General features: G+C 61.7%; 1 protein-coding gene across 1 annotated transcript in view; it reads right to left on the reverse strand.

Moving 5' to 3' along the window:
- Positions 1 to 7,686, reverse strand: part of NOL4L (nucleolar protein 4 like) — a 56,821-nt gene extending 49,135 nt beyond the window's left edge. The window contains exon 1 of the mRNA XM_040576349.1: positions 7,378 to 7,686. Coding sequence (XP_040432283.1) covers positions 7,378 to 7,686 — 309 coding nt within the window. The remainder of the gene's footprint in view (positions 1 to 7,377) is intronic.
- Between the last annotated feature and the right edge of the window lie 15,557 nt (positions 7,687 to 23,243).

Below are 23,243 nucleotides of genomic sequence, written 5' to 3' on the forward strand. Positions count from 1 at the left end.
TGGGGGATTCCCAAGTGCAGTGCGGAGGAGTTCAGGGAAGGACCCTGTGACATCTAATTTTTCTAGAAATACATGGGCTGTGTCCTCCCTCCTCCCCGCCCGGTCCCCACCCTGCCACCAAAAAGCAGGGGCAGCGCGGAGCTGCTCCCGAGGTAGCTGGCAGGCAGCCCCTGCAGGCGGCCAATGGGCGATGTGTTCGCCTTGCAGAGACAGGGCACGGGGAAAGCAATTAAACCGAAGCTTTGATTAGGACTCACAGCTGACTGCTCGTGTTAGAAATGCCCGAGCTTCTCTAAGCGTCGGGGCTGTGGCTGGAGCGGGCCGGACCCCCCCGTCCCCTCCTCGGCACGTTGCTGCTGCAGCAGGAGTGTGACTGATGCTCTCTGTCCCACACAGCTCCGAGAGCTCAGAGGTAGGAACCAGTTGCTAAGAGACAGGACCGTACTTCCCAGCCCACATCCAGACCTTTGTCACCAGCGCAAGGGCTTGTGCTGGATCACAAGGCCCGAGGCAGGTGAGCGAGGGCAGGCAGGCCTCCTCCCCGCCGCCACAGCCCCATGGGCCCGGGGTACCTGGGGTACCCGGCACCTGAACTGGCAGTGGGAACAACGACCCGAAAGCATCGCCCAGGGAGGAGCTGCCCCGTCTGGGTGCTGCCACAGGGTCCCTGGAGCACCCAGGCCACCATGGCACCAGCGCAGGTAGCGCTTTCAGCACCAACACCCAGAAGGGTTCGGATGCCTCAGCATCGCGGATCAGCAGCGCGGATGCATGGATGACCCAGGGTCTGCTCTTAGATCCCTCACTCAAATGCAAGCCAAGCCAGGAGTCCCGAGGCCCTGCCCTGCCTTCCCCAGAGCAATCCCTCCCTCTTGGCGAGGAACGGGTCCATCTGAGATGCTAGCATTGCTTCTGCCTGTGCATTAGAAGAGAAAATGTGTCCTTCCAGGCCGTCAAGCCAAAACAGAACAAGGGCAGAGAGAAAACATTTACACAGCATCCCGGTTTCCCAGTTGTCTTCCTGTGAAAGGCCCAGTACCGCTCTGGCAAGACATAACCAGCCTCCTACTTTCAATGGCTGCTGGCTTAATCTCAGACACATGGGAAAGAAACCATTACTCCAAACCTCTGCTATTACTGCCTGCTCCCATATACATGCACGTCCATTCTGCAGCTATTTCTTCTCAAATAAATTGCTACTCTTTGGCACCAGCCATAAAAGTGGAAGTCAGCAGCATTCCAACAAAGACAACGATTTTGGCCAACAGGTACCTCCTAGCTACAATCAGCTAATTAGATGAGACACCAAAACTCGGTGGTGACTTTGGCCCATCTTGATGCAGTTCTTCAGAGGTGGGCACAGCTAACATGAGATCAGGGGAAAGTAAATGCTAATTTGCACTAAGGGAAGAGGAAAGAATATGTATTCCTTTGTCCCAGGAACACAGACAAGGTTTTGTGAAGCCAGAGCATCAACATGTGCTGGCTGGCTGGACACTCCATTGATGCCCCATGCCTCTTTGTGGTTTCCCTGCCAATTTATTTTGTCCATAAAGTTCATACACTGCTCATATCAGTCCTAATTTAATAGCAAAAACAAAACTGAGGGAACGATATTATCTGAGAATTTTGCTGAGAATGGTTTGGACAAACATTCTTGAGAAAGTTCTCAGTGAAACCAGTGCAACAACCTCTTCTGGGCTTTGCTGCCATCCTTAGTCAGCAACTGAATTCCCCTGCCTGCTCAGAATAAGAGTAAGTCCCTTTGAGTCATGGCCCTTGGAGGAGAGGTGAGAGCACAGCCTACATTTGCTCTTATCATCAGTCCTCTCAGCTCCTCGTTAATGCAGGGCCCTGAGTGCTTGGACCCCTCTTCCTCTGCAAAGACCGGGCATAATCTGAAGAGCCCCAAGAGCAGTGTCTCACCGGACCGGGCTTTCCTTCCTTTGCATTTTAGCATTATTTTAAGAAGGCGTTACAGAAGCTCTGTTTCATTTGCTTCTTTTTTTTTTTCTTTTTTTTTTCTTTTTTTTTTTCCCTTCTTCAAAGCAACGCCCAACAAGAAACACAAATCTTAAAGCAGTTGCAGGGGGAGATAACTTTCGGGTGATACGAGTGTTTCATCAAGGAAATACTCTCAGATCCTCTTGGATCTCGGTTCCTCTCAGATCGGCAATGCCAGCAATGTTTCTGGAATCACGTAGGACGTACAGCATAAACAGTGGATAGAGATGACTGTTTTGGAAACTGTTTATCCGGGCATGCGTAAGGGGGCTGGGACCGGGAGAAGGGGTGGGATGGGGAACCTTTGGACGGGTTATCGCTAGCGTGACTCCGACCACCAGCAGTCTTCAGAAGCAAAAACTGCTGCTGATGTTGTGCAAACTCAGAGCTGAATCTGGAACTGGTATTGAGGTAGGAGATCTCTGTGTTTGGTTGGATGGGACCATGCATCCAGCCAGCATTGTGCCAGTCTCCTAAGTGCACATTTGAATGTAAACCTGCCACCAGTTCAGCTCCTTGGAAAAGCCAGTGCTGCCCTGCATGCTCAGGGGTAGGCTATTTCAGAGCAGGTGAAGGCTCTGTATACTCTAAGTAAGGCTCGTGCTAAAGAAGTAATAGACAATTTCTCAGATAATACCCTCAGGCCCATTTGCCTTGTCTAAGGCTCTTCTGAACAGTCTTGATTTATTTTTTTTTATCACGTGAAGTCTGCAGAAAGTCTAAGTGGTTATTCACAATAGTGAAAACCTTCTGTTGACTAATGTTCTTAGAGGTTATAGATGTGCAGCTTTTTGGGGCACTGAATATGGGCATTGAAGTGCACTTGTACCAGGAAAAATGTAGCCTCTATTAACTGTTGGAGCAGCATCTTTCCGACATGCCCAGCTTCTCCACTCAAGCTTTCTGCCACTGTGCTGTGCTGTCCCACGGCCTAGCATCACGGCTTTCACATGCTTCAGCATCACAACGCTCTCTGTCTCTGGGAACTAAAATATATTTAGGGATACGCTGTACTGTGAGATTTATCCGTGTCCCATGTGATGTCTTTCCTGCTGTCGGTGAAAGGCCTGCATCCATTTTGCTTTTTGGTCTCATTCTGTTCTCTGTAGCGCTCCTCCCCGCCACAGTACCTCTCCTTGGATGAATTTCACCAGGCACAATCGTGAAATGATTTCAAACATTCGGTTCCGGGGGAGCCAGCCTAGGTGCACTGCACTGCTACAACAATAGCAGCCCACCCTCACAAATGTCATCAGCCTTTTATTAATGCCTAAAAGAACTCCAGAACCTCATGCCAGCTCTGCAGGGGACAGAGAGTGAGCAGGAAAGCAAAATCAAACGTAGGCAGTGCTGCAGAGCCTACCCAATCCCCGAGCCTTTGCACAATACCCAAAGGGTCAGCCCAGCGCGAGGCTTTCCCGTACCTCACCCCGCAGTCCGATTGGACTCAGTCCTCCAGCCTGCGTCGCGGGCTGCCAGAATGAATCCATCCTGCGAGGCTGGCCACCGCTCCGGAGTTGTGACAAGCGCACACCATGCACGGCGAGGTACGGCATTGATTTAGAGAGTGTGCGTAACCAGTCCCGCAGCTCACACCCGGCCCCAGCACACCCTGCTGCGCCGGGAAAGGCACCCGCAGCCCGGCTGTCACCAAAGGGCCACCCGCGCCCCTGCGCTGCTCCCCTGCCTCACTGTGCTTCTGTACAAGACTGTCTAAGTGATGCTAAATGCTTAGGACAGGAGGGACACGAGATTTTAACGAACTGCATCTTAGCACCTTGTCACGACCGAATTCTCCCACAGTTCTTAGCAAAGCCGGGGCTAAGGGGGAGCGCTGCCCAGGGAACGCGGGGCTCGGCCCAGCAGGCGGGTAACGAGGTGGTTTGCACCTTAGTGCACGCCATCCACGTGAGGGAACGGCAGCCTTGGGCACTTTGGGATATCCATTGTTTGTGCTGCAGCAGCACACAAAGATACCCTCCTCCTCAGCACAGCCTAAACGCCGATTTGTCCAAGCGCCTGGCCTGCGGGATGCAGCACCCGGCCGGAGCGTGAACCGGGCTGTCGGACAACAACGCCCTACGCTGCCAAACCCCGTGTGTAGCTGTGGAGGTTTTTTTTTAATTGTATGTGTTAAATGTCCAGCATCTTTGGGACGTTCATCTGGGAAAAAGAAATCCGAACAGTCTCTGTGCCAGACATCCGTCCGCACTGCTGTTCCTATTCCCAGTGCATTCTTTGAGAAGACCACCATCTGCTCTGACCACCACCTAAGGCAGATGCCCCCTTCTCAGTGCACAGTCACAGCTCTCAAGCCACCCAAATCTGATTAGGCCTGTTCTGATGAGAGGCCTGGAGGAGGGCAAGGGAAAGTTACTCGGGAGAGAAAATAATAACCCCATGTTAATTATGTTTTCGCTACAGATGCGCAGAAAATACACAAGCCAGCTCAGGATGCATAAGCCAAAAGGGACGGCTCTACCAGGTCACTGCGGGGGTTACTATGATGATTTTTGCTTTTTTTTTTTTTTTTCAGAGGAGGAGTGGCCCCAGCCCTATCAGGGGCAGGAAAGATCTTATCCCCACTGCTGCCCTCTACGCGCTCTTTAGCACCTCTCCTCTAGCTCTCGCTCCGGTACCTCGGATTTCCTGTAGCAACCTGCAGATGCAGCACAGCGGCGCCCAAGCCCCCCCGCCCCCGGCGCTGCCCCCCGGCCGCGTGTATTTCTGCCTGTCCCTGCGGCCCGGGACGGTCCCGAGCACGCCAGCGCCCCGGCAGATGTGCTGGGAGGAGGACGGGGGGACAGGACGAGGGGTATCGGGTTGCTGAGGAGCACGGCCAGGAGAAAGCAACCGAAACACCAGTCCGGGACCATTTGGGAGAAGCAGCAGAACAGGCACGAAACCAGAATACACACTTTACTGTCAAGCCAAAAGCTCGTATTGGTGTCGTGAATTATTTGACTGCATGCGCGAGAGAAATGAAATATACCCACAAAACCAGCCCAAAGCACCAAAGACCAGGAGAGCACTGACTTATCAGGAGCTGAAGAAAATCCCCGTCAAGTTACCTCTACATTTGAGAGCCACTTCAGGCAAAGCCAAAACCCAGCACACGCATCGGGCTGAATCCGGCCATGGGATTCCCGGGGGGGGGGGGGGGCGAGGTGGGGCTGGGGGGGCCCGGGAGCCTGGGGGAGAGGCGGCCACAACTTCTACAGACCTGGCACCGGAGGATTTCGGGGAGAGCGATGACAGCTCTTTCCTACAGCCAACGGCTCTTAGCAGCGCTGCCAGCCCTAACTTCGGGCAGGTACTGCAGTCCCTGGGAAATAAGCGGTATTGCCCCTTGGAAAAGGCAGCCGTCCCCCGAGGGCATGCCTGCTTTTTGTTCGTTGGCTTACGGGAGCCTGGGTGTATCTCCTATCTGTAGCCTGCAGGGACTCTGCCAGGGAAGATGTGGGGGCCTAGGCACGCTCCTCGCTGAAACTTCATCTGTGCAGAAGCCCTTTGGGAATACGCGGGCTTGCGCCGGCCTCGTTGAGCTCCTGACCCTCGGGACTCCGCCACGGACAAAGGGGAGGGGGTGTCTCGCTGGCGGCGGGGTCGAGGGAGTCTGGCGTGGCCTCTCTGGGGTACCATGACTCTGCAGCATTTGGAAGATCTGGGATAGAGTCGCCGGCTAGATGGAGAGGACCTGGGGGAAGCGCAGGATCTGTGCAAGGGGGCTCGGCTCCTAATCCGCCCTCGGCAGGGGCTGTTTGGGAGCGGAGGGGAAGCGGTAGAGGAGGGCTGCAGAGATGTCTCAAAAAAAAATTGCCAAGAATTTTTTTGGGGCATGGAATGGGGGAGGGGGGCTGCAAGGGGAGAAAGAAAGGCGCCTCTGAGCACCACGAAGGGAAAAGGAGAAATAATGACCCTTCCCCCTCCCCCCAATAATAAGGCAGACCAGATGGGAGGTAAATAGTGCGTTTAGAAGCATTTGCCACAGATGGGCTGCCCTCAATGGAAGCATCCTCCAGCCACATCAATGCTGGAGTCTGTGTGCACAGAAAACACTGCACCCTTTAGAGCAGCGGCAGCAGCAGCAGCAGCAGCAGCGGGGAGAGGAGGGGAGGGACAGGAAAAAAAAAAAAAAAAAAAAAAAAACCTCCCGGAGCCTTTCTGTGCCCGCTGGCCCGGAGCAATCCCCCCGGTTCCCCCCGGCGGGCGGCGGGGGGCAGCGGGGCCGGGGCGCACCCCAGCGCGCGGGGCCGGGGGCTGCGAAAGTTGCGCCTTTTCCTCCGCGCCGGGGAGCGAGCGGGGCGCGCTCGGGACGGGAACAATGGGGCGGCGGGGCAGCCCCGGGCGGCGGCGGGGCGGGAGGGACCGAGGGAGGGAGGGAGGGACGGAGGGAGGGAGGGGGGGGAGGCGGCCCGGTGCGCCCCGCGCCGCCGGCCCGGCGGGGCGCCGAACAATGAGGCTCCGGCGGGGGAGTTTCCCGGGACGGCGGCCGCGGGGGAGGGGGGGCAGCCCTAATCCGGGCTCTGCCGCCGCCCGCACCCCCCGGGGCACCGGCTGCCGCGGCCGCACGGGGCGGGCAGCGCCGCGGGACGGCGGGGCCGGGCGAGCCGCAGCGGGCCGGGCTCGCTCCGCTCCGCTCCGCACGGCTCGGCTCGGCTCGGCTCGGTGCGGCGGGGCGGGCGGGGCGCGGCGGCGGCAGCGGCGGGGCTGCCGGCGCCCCCTCCCCGCCGCTGCTCTGCCCTTGACTGCAAACCCGGCTCGGGCCGTGGGGCGGCTGGGAAATGCGGGGCGAACGTGAGCGGACGGGGCGGGGGGGCGGCGGGGCCCGCACCGGGCGGCGGCGCTGCTCTGCCCCCCCCCCCTCCCGCGGGGGCAGGTGCACGGGGGCATCGCCGCCCCCCCCCCTCCCGCCCCCGTCCCCGCCGCCGCCCGCCCGGGGCTGCACCGGATGGGACGGGGGGGGCGGGGGCGGCGGAAGGTGCGAGGCTCCGGGCGGGCGCCTCTCGCCATCCGCATCCCGGGTGGGTCGGCTCGGGGCGGCGGCGGCTGTCCCGGTGCTGCCGCCCGGAGCCGCGGGGGGCTGCGGGAGCGGCCGGGCCCCGCGTCGCGCCCCGCATGGGGCATGCGCGCTCCCGGCGGCCGGCGGCGCGGCGGGGCTGGGCCGCCCGGTGCTGACGGGACGGGGCCGGTAGGGGAGCGGGCAGAGGGGCCCCGGGGTGCCCGCCCCCGCCCCGGTCCCCCCTCACCCCCCAACCCCCCGACCCGCCGCCCCCCCCCACCTCCCGCCCGCACCCCCGGGGAGGACAGACAGACACGGACAGGCAGGCAGACACACAGACACAGAGCCCCCGGGGCACGGAGCGCACTAACCGTTCCCGTTTTCACCGGCACATAAACCACCACTTGACCCATCTTCGTCGCCTCCCTGGTGCCGTTTCCCAGGCGGAAGCCCTTGGACCGGACCCAGAACTGGAACTTGCCTTTCTCCCCCCCGCCGGAGCCGCCGCCGGAGCCGGATCCCCCCTGCAGCACCTCGGCGATGCGCTGGTACTTGCTCCGGGTCACCGTCTTGGTTTTGGCCGAGTCCCCGTAGGTGCGCAGGCACCAGTCCCGGAACTGCCGCCCCAGCTCGCTGTCCCCGGGGCGGCTCCCCCGCAGCAGCAGCGGCGGCTTCGGCATCGCCCGGCCGGCGGCGGCGGCGGCAGCGACAGCGGCGGCGGCGGCGGCGGCGGCGGCGGCGGCGGCGGCGGCGGCGCCCGGCCCCGCGCCCTGTCCCGGCGCGGCGTGCGGCGGGGCTGGGGGAAGCCGAGGCGGCGCGGCGAGCCCGGCCGGCCCCGGCGCGGCGCGGCCCGGGACGGGGCTGGGGGGCGATGGCCGGGAGGGGCCGCGGCGGGGGGGGCGCCGGGGCTCGGACAGCGACCCGGGAGCCGGGCGGCGGGAGGCACCGGCGGCGCCAGCAGCAGCAGCAGCCGCTCCTGTCACAGGATCACAGGCGGCTCCGGCTCGTCCCCCTCCCTCCCTCCGCCCGCCCGCCCGCCCGTCCCTGCCTCCTCCGCCCCCTCCGGCCGCCTCCTCCTCTCAGCGGGATCCCACCTGTTAGAGCGGCCGCGCCGCCGCCGACGGGCCCCCTCCCCCGGACGGCCCGGCCCGGCCCGGACCCGCGGGGCCGCGCTCCCCCCTCCCCGGCCCGGCCCGGCCCGGCCCGGCCACCGGCGGCCCCGCGCCCCCCCCGCTCCGCCCGCCCCGCGGCGCCGCGCTCCCCTCGCCCGGCCCGGCCCGGCCCCCGCGCTCCCCCCCGGCCCGGACCCGCGGGGCCGCGCCCCCCCCCCCCCCGCCCCGGGCCGCCCGCCCCGGGCCGCCCCCGGGCCGCTGCCCGCTGCCCCCCCCCCCCCCGGCTCTGCCCGGGCCGGCCGCGGCGGGACGCCGGGCCCAGGGGGCGCCCGGGGGCCGGGCCGGGCAGGGCGGGGGGGGGGAGCGGCCGGGGCCGGCGGCGGGGCGCTCGGGGGCCGGGCCGGGGGCGCGGGGCCAGGTGCCGGCCCCAGACAAAGGCCGGCCGGCTGCGGCGGCGCGGCGGGGCGCGGGCGCACGTGTGCGGCGGGGCCGCGGGCCGGGCGGGCCGGCGGAGGCGGGCACCTGCCGAGCGCCGCGGCCGCCGCAGAGCCGGGGAGGAGCCGCGGGGCAGCGGCAGCGGCAGGTCCGCCGCCCGCCGGAGCGGCCTGGCACGGCCGGCGGGGACCGCGCCGGGGCCGCCCCCGCGGCGCTAGTCCCGGGCCGGCGGCCTGCGGGGCTGGGGCGGGCACCGCGGGCAGGGGCTCCCCGCGGCGGCCGGGCCGGGGAGGGGAGAAGGCGGCACCCGCCCCGGGACAGCCCCCGCCGGCCCCGGACAGCCGTGCCCCTGTCGGCCCCGGGGCCGCAGACAAAGGCCGGTCCCCAGCCGGCCGGGGGAGCAGCCGGGGCTCCCGGTGCCGCTCCGCTCCGTGGCGGTGACCGGGGGAAGGCAGCCGCCCCCCGCCCCGCGCGCATCTGCTCCGGCAGCGGCGGGGCCTGGCCGGCTGCAGCCCGGTCCCCGCGGCCGCCTGGGGGTGCGGCGGGCCCGGGGCGCACGGAGCTGTCCCGCGGGGGCACCGGGCCCGGCCGCTGCGGGGGTGGGCTCCGCGGGGACCGTCCTTGACCTTCCGGGGGTCTCCGGTGGCGGCTGCGTGCCGCCAGCTCAGGGGGCACCGTGGGGACCGGATGGCCGGTCCCGGCTGTCCCCGGCAGCGACACACACACGTGCCGTGTTCCTGGTGGTACCACGCGTGTGCTCCGTGTCTGTCCATCGGTGCCACGCGTGTGCACCGGCCCTGCCCCGTGGTGGCACACGCCCGCTCTGTGTCATTTAGGAGCACGGCGGTGGTGCGCAGCGAGGGCTGCCTGCGGTGCCGGTGGAGGTAGGGCTGACCCGAGGAGGTAGAAGCCGCAGTCGGGAGCCTGTGGGAACCTGGAAAAGGAATGGGATGCTTCAGGGAGTGTTCTGGGGCCGGGGCTGGAGGTGAAGGGCGCAGCGGTGCTGGAGCCGGCAGGCACACCGCTGCCATGGTGCCGCACGCCCGGGGCTGGAGGCAGGGGCGAAAGCGAGGGCGCTTCGCTGGCTGGCGGCTCTTCTCTTTGGCACCTTGCACCCTGTCGGCCACACTGCGCCCGTCCAGGTCTCCGAGGTGAGAACTAAATGCTGCAGGACCTGAGCAGTGGGCTAGCCATGCTGGAGGCGGTACGGTGAGCACCAGGTGATGTCTGTCACGCTGAAGCACTGAAATTAATTACTGAAATGCTCCATTATGGATCACGTCGACCCTTTCTACCCCATTAGACAGTTCTGGACAGCTCTCAAAAATTTCCCAGTTTCACCATCCAGGTTGCACTGAGCCCAGCATGACACTGATGGAAAGGGACTTGTGGAGCGCAGAGGGTCTGCCCTGTTCTGGTTTTTCTACCCAAAGGCACGTAACACAGGATGCCTAGAGGAACTTGCCAGTGCAGTGCAGTATTTTTGCTGACCACTAAAAATAAGATGGACATCCTTTCAAGCCTCAGTCAGCCATGGAAAGCACAGCTTTCTCAGGGGACAGCTGCGAGGAGCAGTTGGGGAGGATGGAAATGGCAGAAAAGAGAAAAATATTCAGCATGGTTGGGGCTTGATGGCCAGCTTTCTCGCAAAGACTTTGCCGAGGCTCAGCTCAGCCTGCTCCTGCACGCGGGCGTGCTGCCTGCGGGTGCCCAGCAGTGACCAGCTGAGCGGCAGTGGGGTGGCAGCGGGGTGGGTGAGCTTTCTGAGAACTCTGCAAATAGCCCTGTGGGAAGGGGGGGTCGCTGCCTGTCCAGAGTGTCAGGGAAGCGCTCAGCACTAGTCCGGCTGCTTCACAGAAGATGCTGAGTGGGGAAAAGAGTAAGAGGAAGCCTCCCTTTTGCTACGAAAATGAGGAGTTGTTCTGACCAGCGGCAGTGCTGCCTTCCTCAGCGCGAGCAGACCTGAGTGAAGTAAATCAATGAATTTCCCACCTTGCAATTTAAACACTCGGGAGCCAAGGAAAGAGGGAACATCCTCACACGGCACTGCAGGTGGGGACGAAAGTCTGATCCGCCTGAAGCCGAGGTAGGAACTTGCCTGCCCACGGGACCTGGATGTTTTCCCATGAACAGCACGGATTTGGGCTTTATCACTGCCAAATCATGGTGACCACCAAAAGTTCGCTCCATCACAGCGAAGCAGAGTAATAAGCATTATATTCCTCAGTGGTTACGGGACACCCCTCCCCAATAAGCACGGCACTTTGCAGAGGACGTTGGCTGTGCCCCGAGCAGCGAAGGACCCAGCAGGCACGGGACAAGCTGCGGGGCTGCTGTGTGGGGAGAGAGGTGCAGGGAGCTGTGCGATGGCAGGAGCGAAGGGCAGGAAGGCTTGGAGGAGAGCCTCCAACAAGGGCTTGGAAGCGGAAAATGTGCCTTGGAGGCACTGGCCGTGGGAGGTAATTTCTAGCGTGGGGAGAGCCGGAATAGAGGGGTGAGTCAAGAGGAGGAAGAACGGCGCTGTGAGGGCCACGGCACGGCGTACGGTTCCTGGTTGTGCTCAGAAGTGAGGTGGTTGTTGCACCGGTGGTATTTGCATCTTAGAATGATGACGTTGTCACCCGCTCACCTGTGGCACAGCGGGGAAATGCTGGGACATCAGGAAATAAGGGTCAGGGCCTGGGAGTGCACGGGCTGCCCTCCCAGCCGGCAGCATGACCCCCTCCCAGCCAGCAGCGTGGCGTTTGTCTGGGACACATCCTTGGCGTGGGACGAGCCAGCCTGCTCCTGCCACATGGCAGCGTGGCCAGTGGAAGGGAAGCACTTCAATGGTCTTCCCTGGCAGTGGCTGTCCCCCCGTAGAAAATTGCTGGAAACTGCAGCATTTCCAGTGAGTGGCCTTAATCTGGTGTGCAGCGCTTGCTGGGCTTGATTTCTGTGCTTCCTGGCATTCCAGCTGTGACGAGCTACATCCTGCTCACCTTTTCCTTTGGCTAGGTTCCTCTGCTATCTTCCATCTGTTTTGATTTGTTAGCAGTTGCAGTTAGTTGTCTTGTCTGCTCTTTCATGTGACTACCCGAATCTCTCTGATCTTTCTGTTGAGAAGGTTTTGGGGCTCCACCTAGAAAGGGGGGGGGGGGGGATCACTCTCCTGAGAGTAGGGACAGGAGTTTCCCCAGTTTGGCAAGGCAAGGCACGACAAGAAGAACTGCTAGCCTCTGCATGAAGGTTTTGGGAAGACCCCTCACAGACGGGCTCAGTGTGCAGACCAGCATTTTAGGTCCCAATCCAGCACAGATTCAACAAGGGTTTAACTTGCACTGCGTGGGTAATCTCATGACATGCCAGATTATAATGCATGAAATTGAGGCCACTCTTGTCCTTAAAAATAGAAAAAGAAAAAAAAAAAAGTGCATTTGCTGGCACTGGCATTCAGGCTCTCAGCTCTGGATGACAGCGATGCCAGTTGTTCAGCACAGGGGATCTGCTGCAGGTTCCTTTGTAGACAAGCGTGAGATTACGCGAGGTCCATTGCTACTTACACCATACAAATAAAAGTTGTTCTTAGTAACTGCCAAGAAATACGATCTAGACATCACTTCTCTTTGTAACATTTTTTCATGGAGGGGTACTTATAATTACTGCTTGTAGTTATTCCCTCACCAGAAGGAGATACCTAAAAACAGGGAAGTCAGGAATTAGTGATTATAATACCTCGGAAATACTTAATTAGAAACATTAAGGCAGGTTAGCTGAGGTGGGAGATGAACGAGGAAGGCTGCAATGCTGTTCTGTAGGATGGGAATGTATGGAGAAGGCAAAGGGTGGGTGCTGAGAGGTCTCTTCTCAAGGTACAAGAATAAGGGACGATCAGCAGAATTATGAGTCACCCAGATGGATAAAACCAGATAATTTTTACCCATCTTACAGCTAACCCATGGAATTTATCACCACACAGAGTGTTTGTGTGTTCAAAGGGACCGGGTGCCTGTTTGGAGGAGAAACACGTGAAGGCACAGACTTAAGAAAAAGAAAGGGAGAGATAAACATTCGTGCTCTAGGGGATAAGTCTAAAACCGATTGTCAGGAGTGAGAAGGACGCTGCCTTTGTGGATATTCCGTTCCACAGTTTTTTGCTGTAGCACTCGGGGCTTCCTTTGAAGTACCTGATGTTTATCAGGGTCAGGGACGGCACAGCAGCCTAGATGGACTGATTCGGCTCAGCAATATTCCCGTGTTTCCTGCAGCTGTCCCATCCAACAGCTACAGCGTGTGACCCCCTGCCGGGGCCCTCGCACCCAGCACCACTACGAGCACACAGCGCCTTCGGCCGCGGCTCAGTGCCCACCGAGCTGGCCAGGTAGGAATGGCGATGTTTTGGAACAAATAATCACAGCAGGATTAGTTGTATTTTGAAACAAATGTCACAACATAGTTGTATCCTGGGCAACTGGGCAACTTCCTCCATGGGAGATGCAAAGCAAAAAGGCAGCGAGCTCCTTGCGGGGAATCGGCCTTCCCTCCTCCCGCAGGAGCCCGGCCCGTGCCTCGGTGCAGCAGGACGGTGCCGGAGCCGTTCTTGGCAGGATGGTGCTGGAGCCATTCTCGGCAGGATGGTGCCGGAGCCGTTCTCAGCTGGCCGGGAGCAGGGGCTGCCGGCTGCCTGCTCGGGGTGAGGTGACACGGAGGGCACTTCCCAGCCCTCGCCCCAGGCACACTTACAGTGATGTGGGAAGGGGACAACAGGAAAGTACCCTTCTCCTCGGGGCTCTTCTAAATGCGGTTTATCAGCTGAAAGACAAAAAAGCTGTGCAAAGTCACGCACAGCAAGTGCTCTGCAGACCTCAGAGACTTGCTGGGATGCGCGGTGCCAGCCGGTGCCTGAGTTGTCCTGGTGGTGTTGGTCAGCAGCTGGATTCGTTCTTGTACTGGGACCACATCAGTGGACGTGGCAGGGTCCTGAGCAGCAGAAAGTGGGCTGAGGAGGTAGTAACGATCACTTCTGCTAGAAGCTGGGAGTTCCTCCTTTGGAAAAGAAATAGCAGAGAAATGTGGAGGTGCTTACTGGATCACTAAGGTTGAGTGTCTGGCTCTCTTAGCTTCAGCCATTTAAGCTCTGGCCAGCTGGTAGTGCCCGGTTGCCCAGACTCCCTTCACAATTGATGCGGGAAGGTGAGCGCCTTGAGGAGCGATTCATCCCAGATGCTCTAAATGCCTGTCGTGGAGCAAGATGAGTCGCTCTCCAGAGGTGCCTTACTCTTTCTACCTAACATAAAGACAGCCTGCATGTCTCACCTAGTCTCCATCTGACTTGCACCTGCCTGGATCTAGGTGAGGTAACTGTGATCCACCAATGGGATGCAGTCAAGAAAAAGGAGAACGATCCCAAGTTGTCCTGGGAGAGTCATTTCAGGAGAGAGATGGTGAAGTATAAAAGGCTCTCGTGAAACCCTGGACTGCTGTCTAGTTCTGGTTGGAGACAGTTTGCTAGAATATTGCTTGGAATTAGAAGATGCTAACCAGGCATCGGATCAGCGAGTCTCCCCAGGAGTGATCCCAGAGGAGAACTGGGCAGAGAACCTGACCGCTGTGAAAACGGAGCGTGGTCGGTTCATGAATGGCATCACACGGCAGAGCTGCCCCTCGCAGCGGGCGCTGGGCACAGCTGAGCAGGTCCCTCTGAGGTCTCTGTCCCCAAAGTGAGAAATCAGTTTTAATTCTCCTGTAGTTTTTGCTAGCTCTGAACCTAAACAATGAGACTTTTCAAAGTAGAAATTATTTTTGACTTTAATCAAAACCTAATTTAGATCCAGGTCAGATAATAAGTCAAAACAGCTAAGGGTAGTCAGCAAAGAGCGCGAATTCCTTCTGGAGCCTATTGAATTTCTGTCCATGTCACAGCACCAAAACATTATTTGGTGTGTCTTTTGCTCCAGAGAGGCCTGGGACTGAAGCAAGCAGAGGAGCTGGAGTTACAAATTGAACTGGGATTTGTGGGAATAATAGACATTTCTCCCACCTTCTTATTCTATCTCCAGCTTGGCTTCAGAGGTCTGGGAATCAAACCACGTGAACGCTCAACTGATGTGCTTGAAGAAAAAAGAAAAGAGGAGAAAAAAGAAAGCAGAAGGAGTGCAGTAGCCTAAATGTTTTGGTTAGGACTGAAATACCCATCAGCTGCCAGAGTTGTGTGGGAGCCTGGGACAGGAACAGCCAGGGAGTTGTAGATCAGGATTGAGTTACATTTCCAGAGCTGCGTGGGGAAGTCTGATGGCACCTGCCCACATCCTGTGCGACTGCACACGATGCCACATCTCCCTCGCTTTCAAGATCAGCACATTTACTGCTCTCCTCCTTCTTCTTGAGGAGAAGGAGGAAAAACCCCAACCAGGAGACCGAAGAGTTCCAGGGTAGGCCGTGTTGACATGGTACAAGCTGTCACTAGGCAAACGTTGAGGAGCCAGGATGCCCTCTGTGAGCTGGAGTTCTCATTGTCTGGGTAGCAGAGGACAAGAAAGGAAGTAATATGAATCAAAAATAGCCTTACAGTTTGGGAAGTGAAACTGCGTTCCTGTGACCTCTACGAGCGGTGCAGGACAGTGGGTTGTTTTGCTCACCCAGACGGGAGGAGAGGGTTCTCTCCTTCCCTTTAGGTGTAATTAGTTCCCCTAGGCACATCTGCGCGGGCTGTCCTCCCGCATTTCCATTGTCCTCTTTTGAAATCCTCACCATGGGTGCACTCCAGCAGCATCTGCAGCTGCAGACATCTGGACGGGGCTTTCCCATGAGCCTGCTCATAGTGCTCCGAGGTCAGGGGATTGCTCCGGGCCGCCAAGAGGAATCCCCAGAGCGGTGCTGCGGGCTGGGTTGCCACTGCAGGACCGCAGCGCATCGCTGGCATGGGAAGGGAGGGCAGGGTCTGGCCGGGCCGGGCAGCTTCGGTCCCTTCGGAAGGCACTGCTATGTGGGAGCCCGCCCTTTGGCTTAAAACACTTCGGTTCTAGTTGCTTAAAGGAAGCTCTGGCAAGTGGGGAAAGGAGAAGGCAGCAAAGACCTTGTGCCTGAAGAGGGCTGCCTGCTGATAAGGGCCCCTGTAGAAGCTGGGTTAAGCTCTCAGTGTGGTGGTGGGCAGGAGGACCCCTTGTTACAGCATTTCTGGGTGGGATGTCAGCAACTTCGGCTGAATCCTGGAAACCTGCGCAGAATCAGGACAACGAAATGCCAGCTATTTCTCCGTCTGGCTGCGTCCCACCTCCTAATACTTTAAACACTTTGACAAAGCTGTTAATTTACCAGTGGGTGCTCCTCCAGGTGGTTCGTCCGTCTCCCTTCCCTGCCCGGTTGGGTGCCCATCGTGCTCGGCCGCAGCAGCAGCCCCGGTGTCCTTCATCTCCAGGGGCTGGTTACCGCCGGGCAGCGAGAGCCTCACGCACCTGCAGCGTCGCCTCCTGCGGGGCCGGCCAAGCCCGCACTGGGACGGGGGCACGGGGGGGCTCCACAGGGCCTGCAGGGTGCTGCAGGGTGCTGCAGGGTGCTGCTGCCCTTCAGCCAACTCCTTCTGCAAGACAGTGGGTGAGTGAGCATCGGGGCAAGTGTTATTCATGGGATGTGTGTGTGTGTATGTTTTTATTTTTTAACCTGATTTCCTAGAATTTCCTCAGAGACGTTGAGGCTTGCTCTGGTCCCAGAATAAAGCGGATTCTGCATTGTCCTGGGCCTGAACGGGTTAATTTTTGTGCTTCTCTCCCCAGCTCGCTGCGGACTCTGGCTGGGACAGAACATCTGTCTGTTGCTATGGCTGCAGTACACTTGAAGGGGATGACTGGATAATTATTGCAAACATCCATCCTGCCTGATGTGCTCCCGGACCCTCGCTGGCCTGAGTGCAGGGGCAGCGGCCGGCAGGCTGGGAGCAGAACTTGGGCCACAGGGATCCTACCTCGGGATGGCGTGCTGGCAACACCTTTTCATTTGCATAATTAATGAGGCCGAGGCTGCAGGGCTCCTGGGAAATCCGACGCAGAGCAGCAGCGATGAAATGGCACGGAGGGCTCCAGCCTTCTCCGTGGCTCAGAGCTCTGCTCGCTGCTAACGCCCCGCTTTGGAGCTACAGGGGAGTTGTTCTCCCATTTCCATTAATTCACCACCCACTTCTATCTGAACAGATTGCTCTGGGCCCAATCCTGCAAATACCTCCTGCAGGCGTGGGTCCCTGGCCTGCCTGCTGACGGCAGGCTCTGGCCGGAGCAGCATGTGGGCACACGCAGCTCCTGGCGCAAACCCCATCACCCCAGTGCCGAACGTACCAGCCAGAGGCCTCGGGAGCTGCAAGGGTCCTGGTCCTGGTGTGGACCCACCGCTTCCCTGGGCTTCTCCTGCCCAGGCTGGCTGCTGGACACAGCCGCGGCAGCTCCTGGCTGCACTGCCCCTGCCAGCACCTCGGTGACCTGCTGGGTGGAGCTGTGCCTGCTGCCTGCCCCTGCGGTGCCCGGGCACCATCCCGTGCGTGCAGCGGCGATGCTGGCACAGCCACCAGCCGGTACGTCCCCCGTCCCCTGCGTGCAGGCACCTCAAGCAAAGGAGGTTGTCGCTGTGCAAGGTGAGTGCCTCGCCACCTCTCCCCGCTGCTGCCTGCTTGGTTAATCCCCAGGTGCCAGTGCCCAGCCCCGCCACCACAGCTGCACGTGCTCTTCCCGCAGGCTGCCCTTCTGCAGGGGCACGGCACGGCACGGCCCAGCGCCGCCCCCGGGCTCCTTCCTCCACACCCAGGAGTTGGCCAGTGCGTGCCCGCAGCACCCACGGCCTCTTTGTTCCTGATTTCACTGCTGTTCTTTCTGCCTGCTGGCGTTTAAACCCTGCCCAGGATCTAACCCTGGGGGGCGTTCAGAAATTTAGACCTGTCCCTGGATTTTGTCGATTGTCCCCGTTTCCGCCAATTCCCACCTCTGAATTAATAGAGCAAAAAATGACAGAGGTTCCCCTTCTGACCCGATACTGCTGCACTCTTTGCTTAACTGTGCAACTTCAATGCACCCATTGTACATTTTTTTCTGTTTATCAACAAGTGGAGGGATAGTGAGTCAGAGGGTGGAGCTGGGGCCAGGATGAGCACAGGCGGCCGCGGCCACTGGCCGACAAACAGCATCGCAGCAGAGACCCTTCGCCGGGGCTGCGTGAGCTCGGAAGCCTAGGAAGGCTGTGTGGGACAAGACTGCCCCTTGCTTTCCTAGTTATCTATGACACTGGCAATAAATAATAACAGAATATTTTATACAGCGCTTCGCGTCCGCAGAGTGCTCTGCAAACACAAGTCAGCGTGGAGCATTTCCAGAGGCTGAGCGCCTTGCTCGGAACTGGTGGCAGGTGGGGAGCAGGATGAGGTCTGTGCGCCTCCCCGCACAGCCTCTTAGACAGGAGGGAGGGGGGCAGGGGGAGGACCGTGGGCTGCTCCCTGGGCCCTGGTTGATCGTTATCATCCGAGCATTTTTGAGTATGATTCAATAAACCCCTTTGCTTGCACAACTTACTTGATTCTCATCAGCATGACTCAGGTGCAAATGATCTGTTCACATTAGCAAGTGATGGAATTGGACCCCATGGCTACAAAACCTTTGGGAGATCCTAATTTTGATTCAGTTTGGCCTGGAGGGCACAGTCAAATGCTTCCCTCTTTGAGGCCATTGCAGAGGGAATGGGGCAAATGAGGGTGGAAGCACAGGTACTACCCTGGCTCTGCAAATGGGGCTCCCAGGCATGCCCAGGGCTTCCATCTGTTTGCTAAGGCTGCAGAAGGTCTGTCAAAGTTTGGGGGGAGCCCTCTGACCCCGGGAGTTCCCCATGCCCAGCCCCAGGACACTCTGGGTCCCACTGTCCCATGCTGGGCCCTAGCCCCAGGCAGGCTGGGTGCTGGCAGGGATGCGCAAGAAGCTGGCTGCAAAGTGACTGCAGGCACTCAGCACCTCCAAAAACCCAGCCGTGGGGATGCCCGGCTCTGTCTGGGGGCATCTCGCCTCCAGGTGCCTGTGTGTGGAGGTGACAGGCCTGAAAACACACGGGCACCTGTGAGCTGCAGGTCTGTGGGAGCGTGTCCAGGTGGGAGGATCGCTGAGGCGGGTAGAAAAAGATGCCACTCTCTGTCCTGTCCGCAGCAGGGGCCGATGTCTGTGGTGTCCTGAAGCTGTAGGGAAGCATCCCCGGCAGCTTCCAAGGCTGCAGGGACTGTAGGGGAGAGGCCGGCTGCAGTTCTCCTTGGATTTGTGATTCTGGGGGAAGGGCAGGAGAATGCAGGCTGTCATGTGGCAGGGTGCAGGGCGTTATCCCTGGCAGATCGAGTGCCGGTCCGGAGGTGAGCCAGGTCGCTACCCGAGCCCCTGCAGGAGGAAGGGCTCCTGTGGGCAGCTTCGGTTCCTTCCTCAGCCCCACCGCAGGCAGGGAGGGGGACAAGGGAGGCACTGAAGAGCCGAGCTGAGGTACGGAGCCGTGCCCCTGCAGAGCAGGGAGCGGGGGCAGCAGGAGCAGCCCCGGCACGGTGCAGGGCTCGCCCCAAACCCACCCTCGCCTGGAGCTCGAGATGGGGCCTGGCGTGGGGATGGAGGCTTGCCATCCCCCTGCCTCCTGGGTTTGGCCCCATTTCCAACGTGTCTTGGCACCATATGGTGCTTGCTTTATTTGTTCTGCTGCGGCTCGGGAAGGAGGGCAGGCTTTCATTGTCTGGGAGAGGAGGTGGGACGCAGGACGGGAACGTGCCCGCGTCCCGCGGGATGCCCGCCCGAGCCGGGGCTCCGGGGCTCCCCGGGCTGCGGGGCAGCGACCCCCGCACGGCGCGGACCCGAAGCCGGAGGGGCCCGGCGGGGGATGGCTGCCGGCCCAGCACCCTCGCGGCCGCGGAGCTGAGCACCCCGGAGCGGAGCGGGGCGCGGGCTGGGGGAGGAACGCGTGGCAGCGCCGACCTGACTCATCGCAGCCCGGCAGCGCTTCTGCGACAGGGATGCTGGGCGAGCCCAGCACCGAAAAGTGACAGCTCGCTCCTCCCACCCGGGCTGAGGGGAGCAGGAGCCTTCTCCGCACGCCTGGGGCCGGGGGAGCCGCCGTCCCGCTCCGTGCTGCTCGGAGCCGCCGCAGCCCCCGGCCCGCAGCCCCCGGCCCGCAGCCCCCGCGCTCCCCTCCGCAACCTTCCCTCCGCCGCCGGGGCTCGGCTCGCTGCTATTTAACTACAGAGACGGGGGAGGGGGAGAGGTTGCGTTGGAGCCTCGCAGGCCCATCCCTACGAGATTTGCATATTTTTTTTACTGGCCCCTAAATAAGACATTTCTGGGAGGGAGCGAACGCCTCTCCCCCCGGGCGCCGAGCGCTGGGGCAGCGGCAGCCGCTCGGGAAGGGGAGCGGGAGGCGGCCCCGGCCCCTGCCGCGGGCTGGCTGCGGGCACAGCCCTGCCCTGCGCGCTCGCGGTGCCCTGCTGCTCTCCTGCCCTGCGCAGGAAGATCCTTTTTCTCGGTGGTTTCAGAATTCACAGGCTTTCGAGCTGCTGACCTGGGACCAGGTCCCGTCCCTCTCCACGCGTAGGAGGAGCCCCGGAGGCAGCGAGGCTGCAGGCGGCTGCACAAACCCGCACATTTTTATTTTTTGCTAGAATTTCCAGCATGTCCCTCCTCTCGTGTATAATTCAGTTGCATGAAAGGAAGCCGTGCAAGGAGGGCAGAGGATGGGGAAACTTGCGAAGTCAGCCATGGAGAGGAAATCTGTGTCAGAAAGCATTACAAAGGGAGCTGGGGGATTGGCTCCAGTTGCTTCCAGTTGCTGTTTGTTTGTGCCAACCCCTTAGGAGATTGCCCAGTGCAATGCACAGCTCTTTCTTTCCCTGCGTCCCTCTCTCTCCTTTTATTGCACTGCAGACTCCGGCTGGGACAGCCCATCTCTGTTGCTATGGCTGCAATATGCTGGAAGGGTTTGGCCGGATAATAATTGCGAGCATCTCTCTCCTTCCTGCCTTGTGCTTCCCCGTCCCCTGTCCAGAGATCTGGCGGCTCAGCGGCGCTCCAGCATCGCTCCGTCTCCTCCGCGGCGAGAGCCGCAGCGCGGATGCTGCGCCCGTCCGAGCGGGCAGGGCTGGGCGCCGCGCTCCGCAGGGCGGCTCTGCGGGGCCGGGGACGAGGAGGAGGAGGAGGAGGAGGAGGAGGAGAGCAGCAGCGCGGGGCTGGGCGGCAGCCAGTGACCCGGGGGGGCCGCGGGCAGCACGGCCCCGCACCGCTACCCGGGGGGGGGGGACCGAGCCCCGTCCCCAGCCCGTCCCTCCTGGGGGAGCGGCGAGCGGCTCGGAGCAGCTGATCCCGGCCGCGGCGCGCAGCTGAGCCGCCGCCTGCCCTCCCCGCCTGCCCTCCCCGCCAGCTGCCGCAGCGGGGGCGGCGGAGCCCGGCCGGGGGCGGGGGGCGGCGGCCCGGGCAGCCCCTGCCCCGCCGCGGCAGTCCCCGGGCTCTCCCTCCCCACCCCCCCCCGTCTCCCCGGGCTCCCCCCGGCCCCCGCCCGCAGCGAGCAGCCCGGGCCGGGCGGGTGCAGGGGGCCTCGGCTGAGGATGAGGGAAATGAAAGTGGAAGGCAGGGGAGGGGAGGGCGGGGGACGCCGGAGGAGGGAAGGGGGAGGCTCGGGGGGGGGGGCAGAGCAAATCCCCGCTGCGGGGAGGGAGGGAAGAATGGGCTGCGCGGGGGCGTGCGGCGGTGCCGGGCACGGGGCTGGAGCGGTGCCCGGGCAGCCCCAGAGCCGGGCTCGCGGAGCCGGGGGGAAAGCACCGAGCTGCGCCCGCCCCGTTCCCCTCCCGGTGCCTGAGCCCGGCGGGGACGGGAGCGAGGGCGGGCGGTGCCGTTTGCCGCCTCCCGGCAGCCGCGGGAGCAGATGGAGGCACGGGGGGATGCGGGGAGGGCGCCCGCAGCCGGGGCCGGGAGCGCCGCAGCGCGGGGGCCGCAGCCCGGCGGGGAGCGCCCGAGGCCGGGGGGCGGGCGGGGTCCCGGGGCGGCGGGCAGGGGCTCCGGGCGGAGGGCAGGAGCCGAGCCCCGTGGGCTGTGCAGTCCCGGGGCCTCGGCCGGCCGGGCTGTGCCGCCTGCGGAGGGTTCGCTCGGCAGCACGCGGCTGCGCCCACGCTCGGTTTCCTCTGGCGCCAGAGCCGGGCGCACCAGCCCTGGTGCAGGTGGTGTCTGGGGAGAAGCCCCCGGCTGCAGGCAGGATTCATCTCACAGGCTGTGGCCCCAGTGGGGAAGGCGGCAGCAGCACGCCCAGCCCCGTCCCGTGTGGGCTCCATTCATCCTGGCCCTCGCTGTGGGAGCCGCCCATGCTGCACACCCACGGCTGCCGAGGGCTGCGGCAGGCCCTGACGGGGCTGCGGCTGAGCTGTGGTTCTTTCCCCGCATGGGTGCCCTGTGCCCAGCGGGTGCCCCCTCTGCATCTGCCCGTGGGCACCCAGGGATCAGCGAGGCCGGGAGCAGAGGGCAGGGAGCTCCCACACACCGTGTGGTTGGGGGACAGGGGGCAGCGGGGACATCGCAAGCACAGGGCCGTGGCGGTGGTGCAGCGTGGCAGCGAGTGTCACGGCCCCACCGCTGCCTCCCGGCCCCCGCTGCCCTCCAGCACCCACTGTGCACGGCGCTGTGCCTCCCGTGCTCCTGATTACCATCTTGTTTTGAGCCGCTACAGCGGCTGTAATTTGATGCTCTCAAAGTTGGTGTTTACAAGGGACAAGGCAGCCATCAGAGGGCTCTTCTTGTTCTCCCAGTGAAAGAATATTCCTCTCAGCGGCGTGCGCCTGCTCTGTGTGCCAAGCGCTGCCCGGGTTACACCCAGCATCTTTCAGAAACGTGTATGGGGTCAGCACCTCGGGAGCCACCCGGCAGAGCCTGCCGCATGCTGCGTGGCCTCCCCTGGGCAGTGGGTCGGGACTGTGCTGGTGTGCTTGGTGGGGCAGCGGGTGCAGACCCGGAGCATTGGGCTGCACAGGGCCAGTTTGCTCTCTGGTGCCTGCGCCAGCCGCGCACCCTCCCCGGGCTGCCCGCCAGGCAGGAGGTGCACGGGGGCTGGCGAGCTCGCGGCCCCGCGGGACTCATCAGCTCCCTGTTGACAAATCCTTTCACTCGCAAGCAAGCGGAGCAGGACGGAGCCTGGTGCGAGGCTCCCCAGCGTGGCTGCAGCCCCACACCACTGCGTCCTCGCTGGGACGGGCTGGTGCTTTGTTTGCTGCTGGGACTCCGTAAGGTGCTCACCTCCACCAGGCAGCTTCAGGACCTCTGCCCCCCGCCCCAGGGGGGTCATCTGCAGGCCCGGGGAGGCCCCGCTGCTCTCCCTGCTCTCATTTTTGTTAGGGCTGAGGCTGAGCCCCTGACCACGCTCCAGCCCAGGGCGCGCGCGGTTCCCGTGCGAGTGCCCCAGCAGGGTCCGGGCGCTTTGGCACCGCTCCTGCAGCACAGCGTGACGTTGGGCTGCGCCTGCCGAACAGATGGCACCACCGCACCCGGCGTCGCCGCAGCCGGTTTGGTGACAGAGGAGGACCTGCTGCCCCCAAGCCTGTTTGTCACGGCCAGGAGCGGGGAGCTGCGCCCTGGCCCATCCGAGGGGCCCTCGGGGGGTCTGTTTGCAAAACGCCATCGACAAGGGCAGACTCCGCTCCAGGCAGGGCTCGGGTAGCAGTGCAGGGATCAGCAGCAATAAAA

This window comes from Cygnus olor, chromosome 16, assembly GCF_009769625.2.
Source record: "Cygnus olor isolate bCygOlo1 chromosome 16, bCygOlo1.pri.v2, whole genome shotgun sequence".
Classification (NCBI taxonomy): Eukaryota; Metazoa; Chordata; class Aves; order Anseriformes; family Anatidae; genus Cygnus; species Cygnus olor.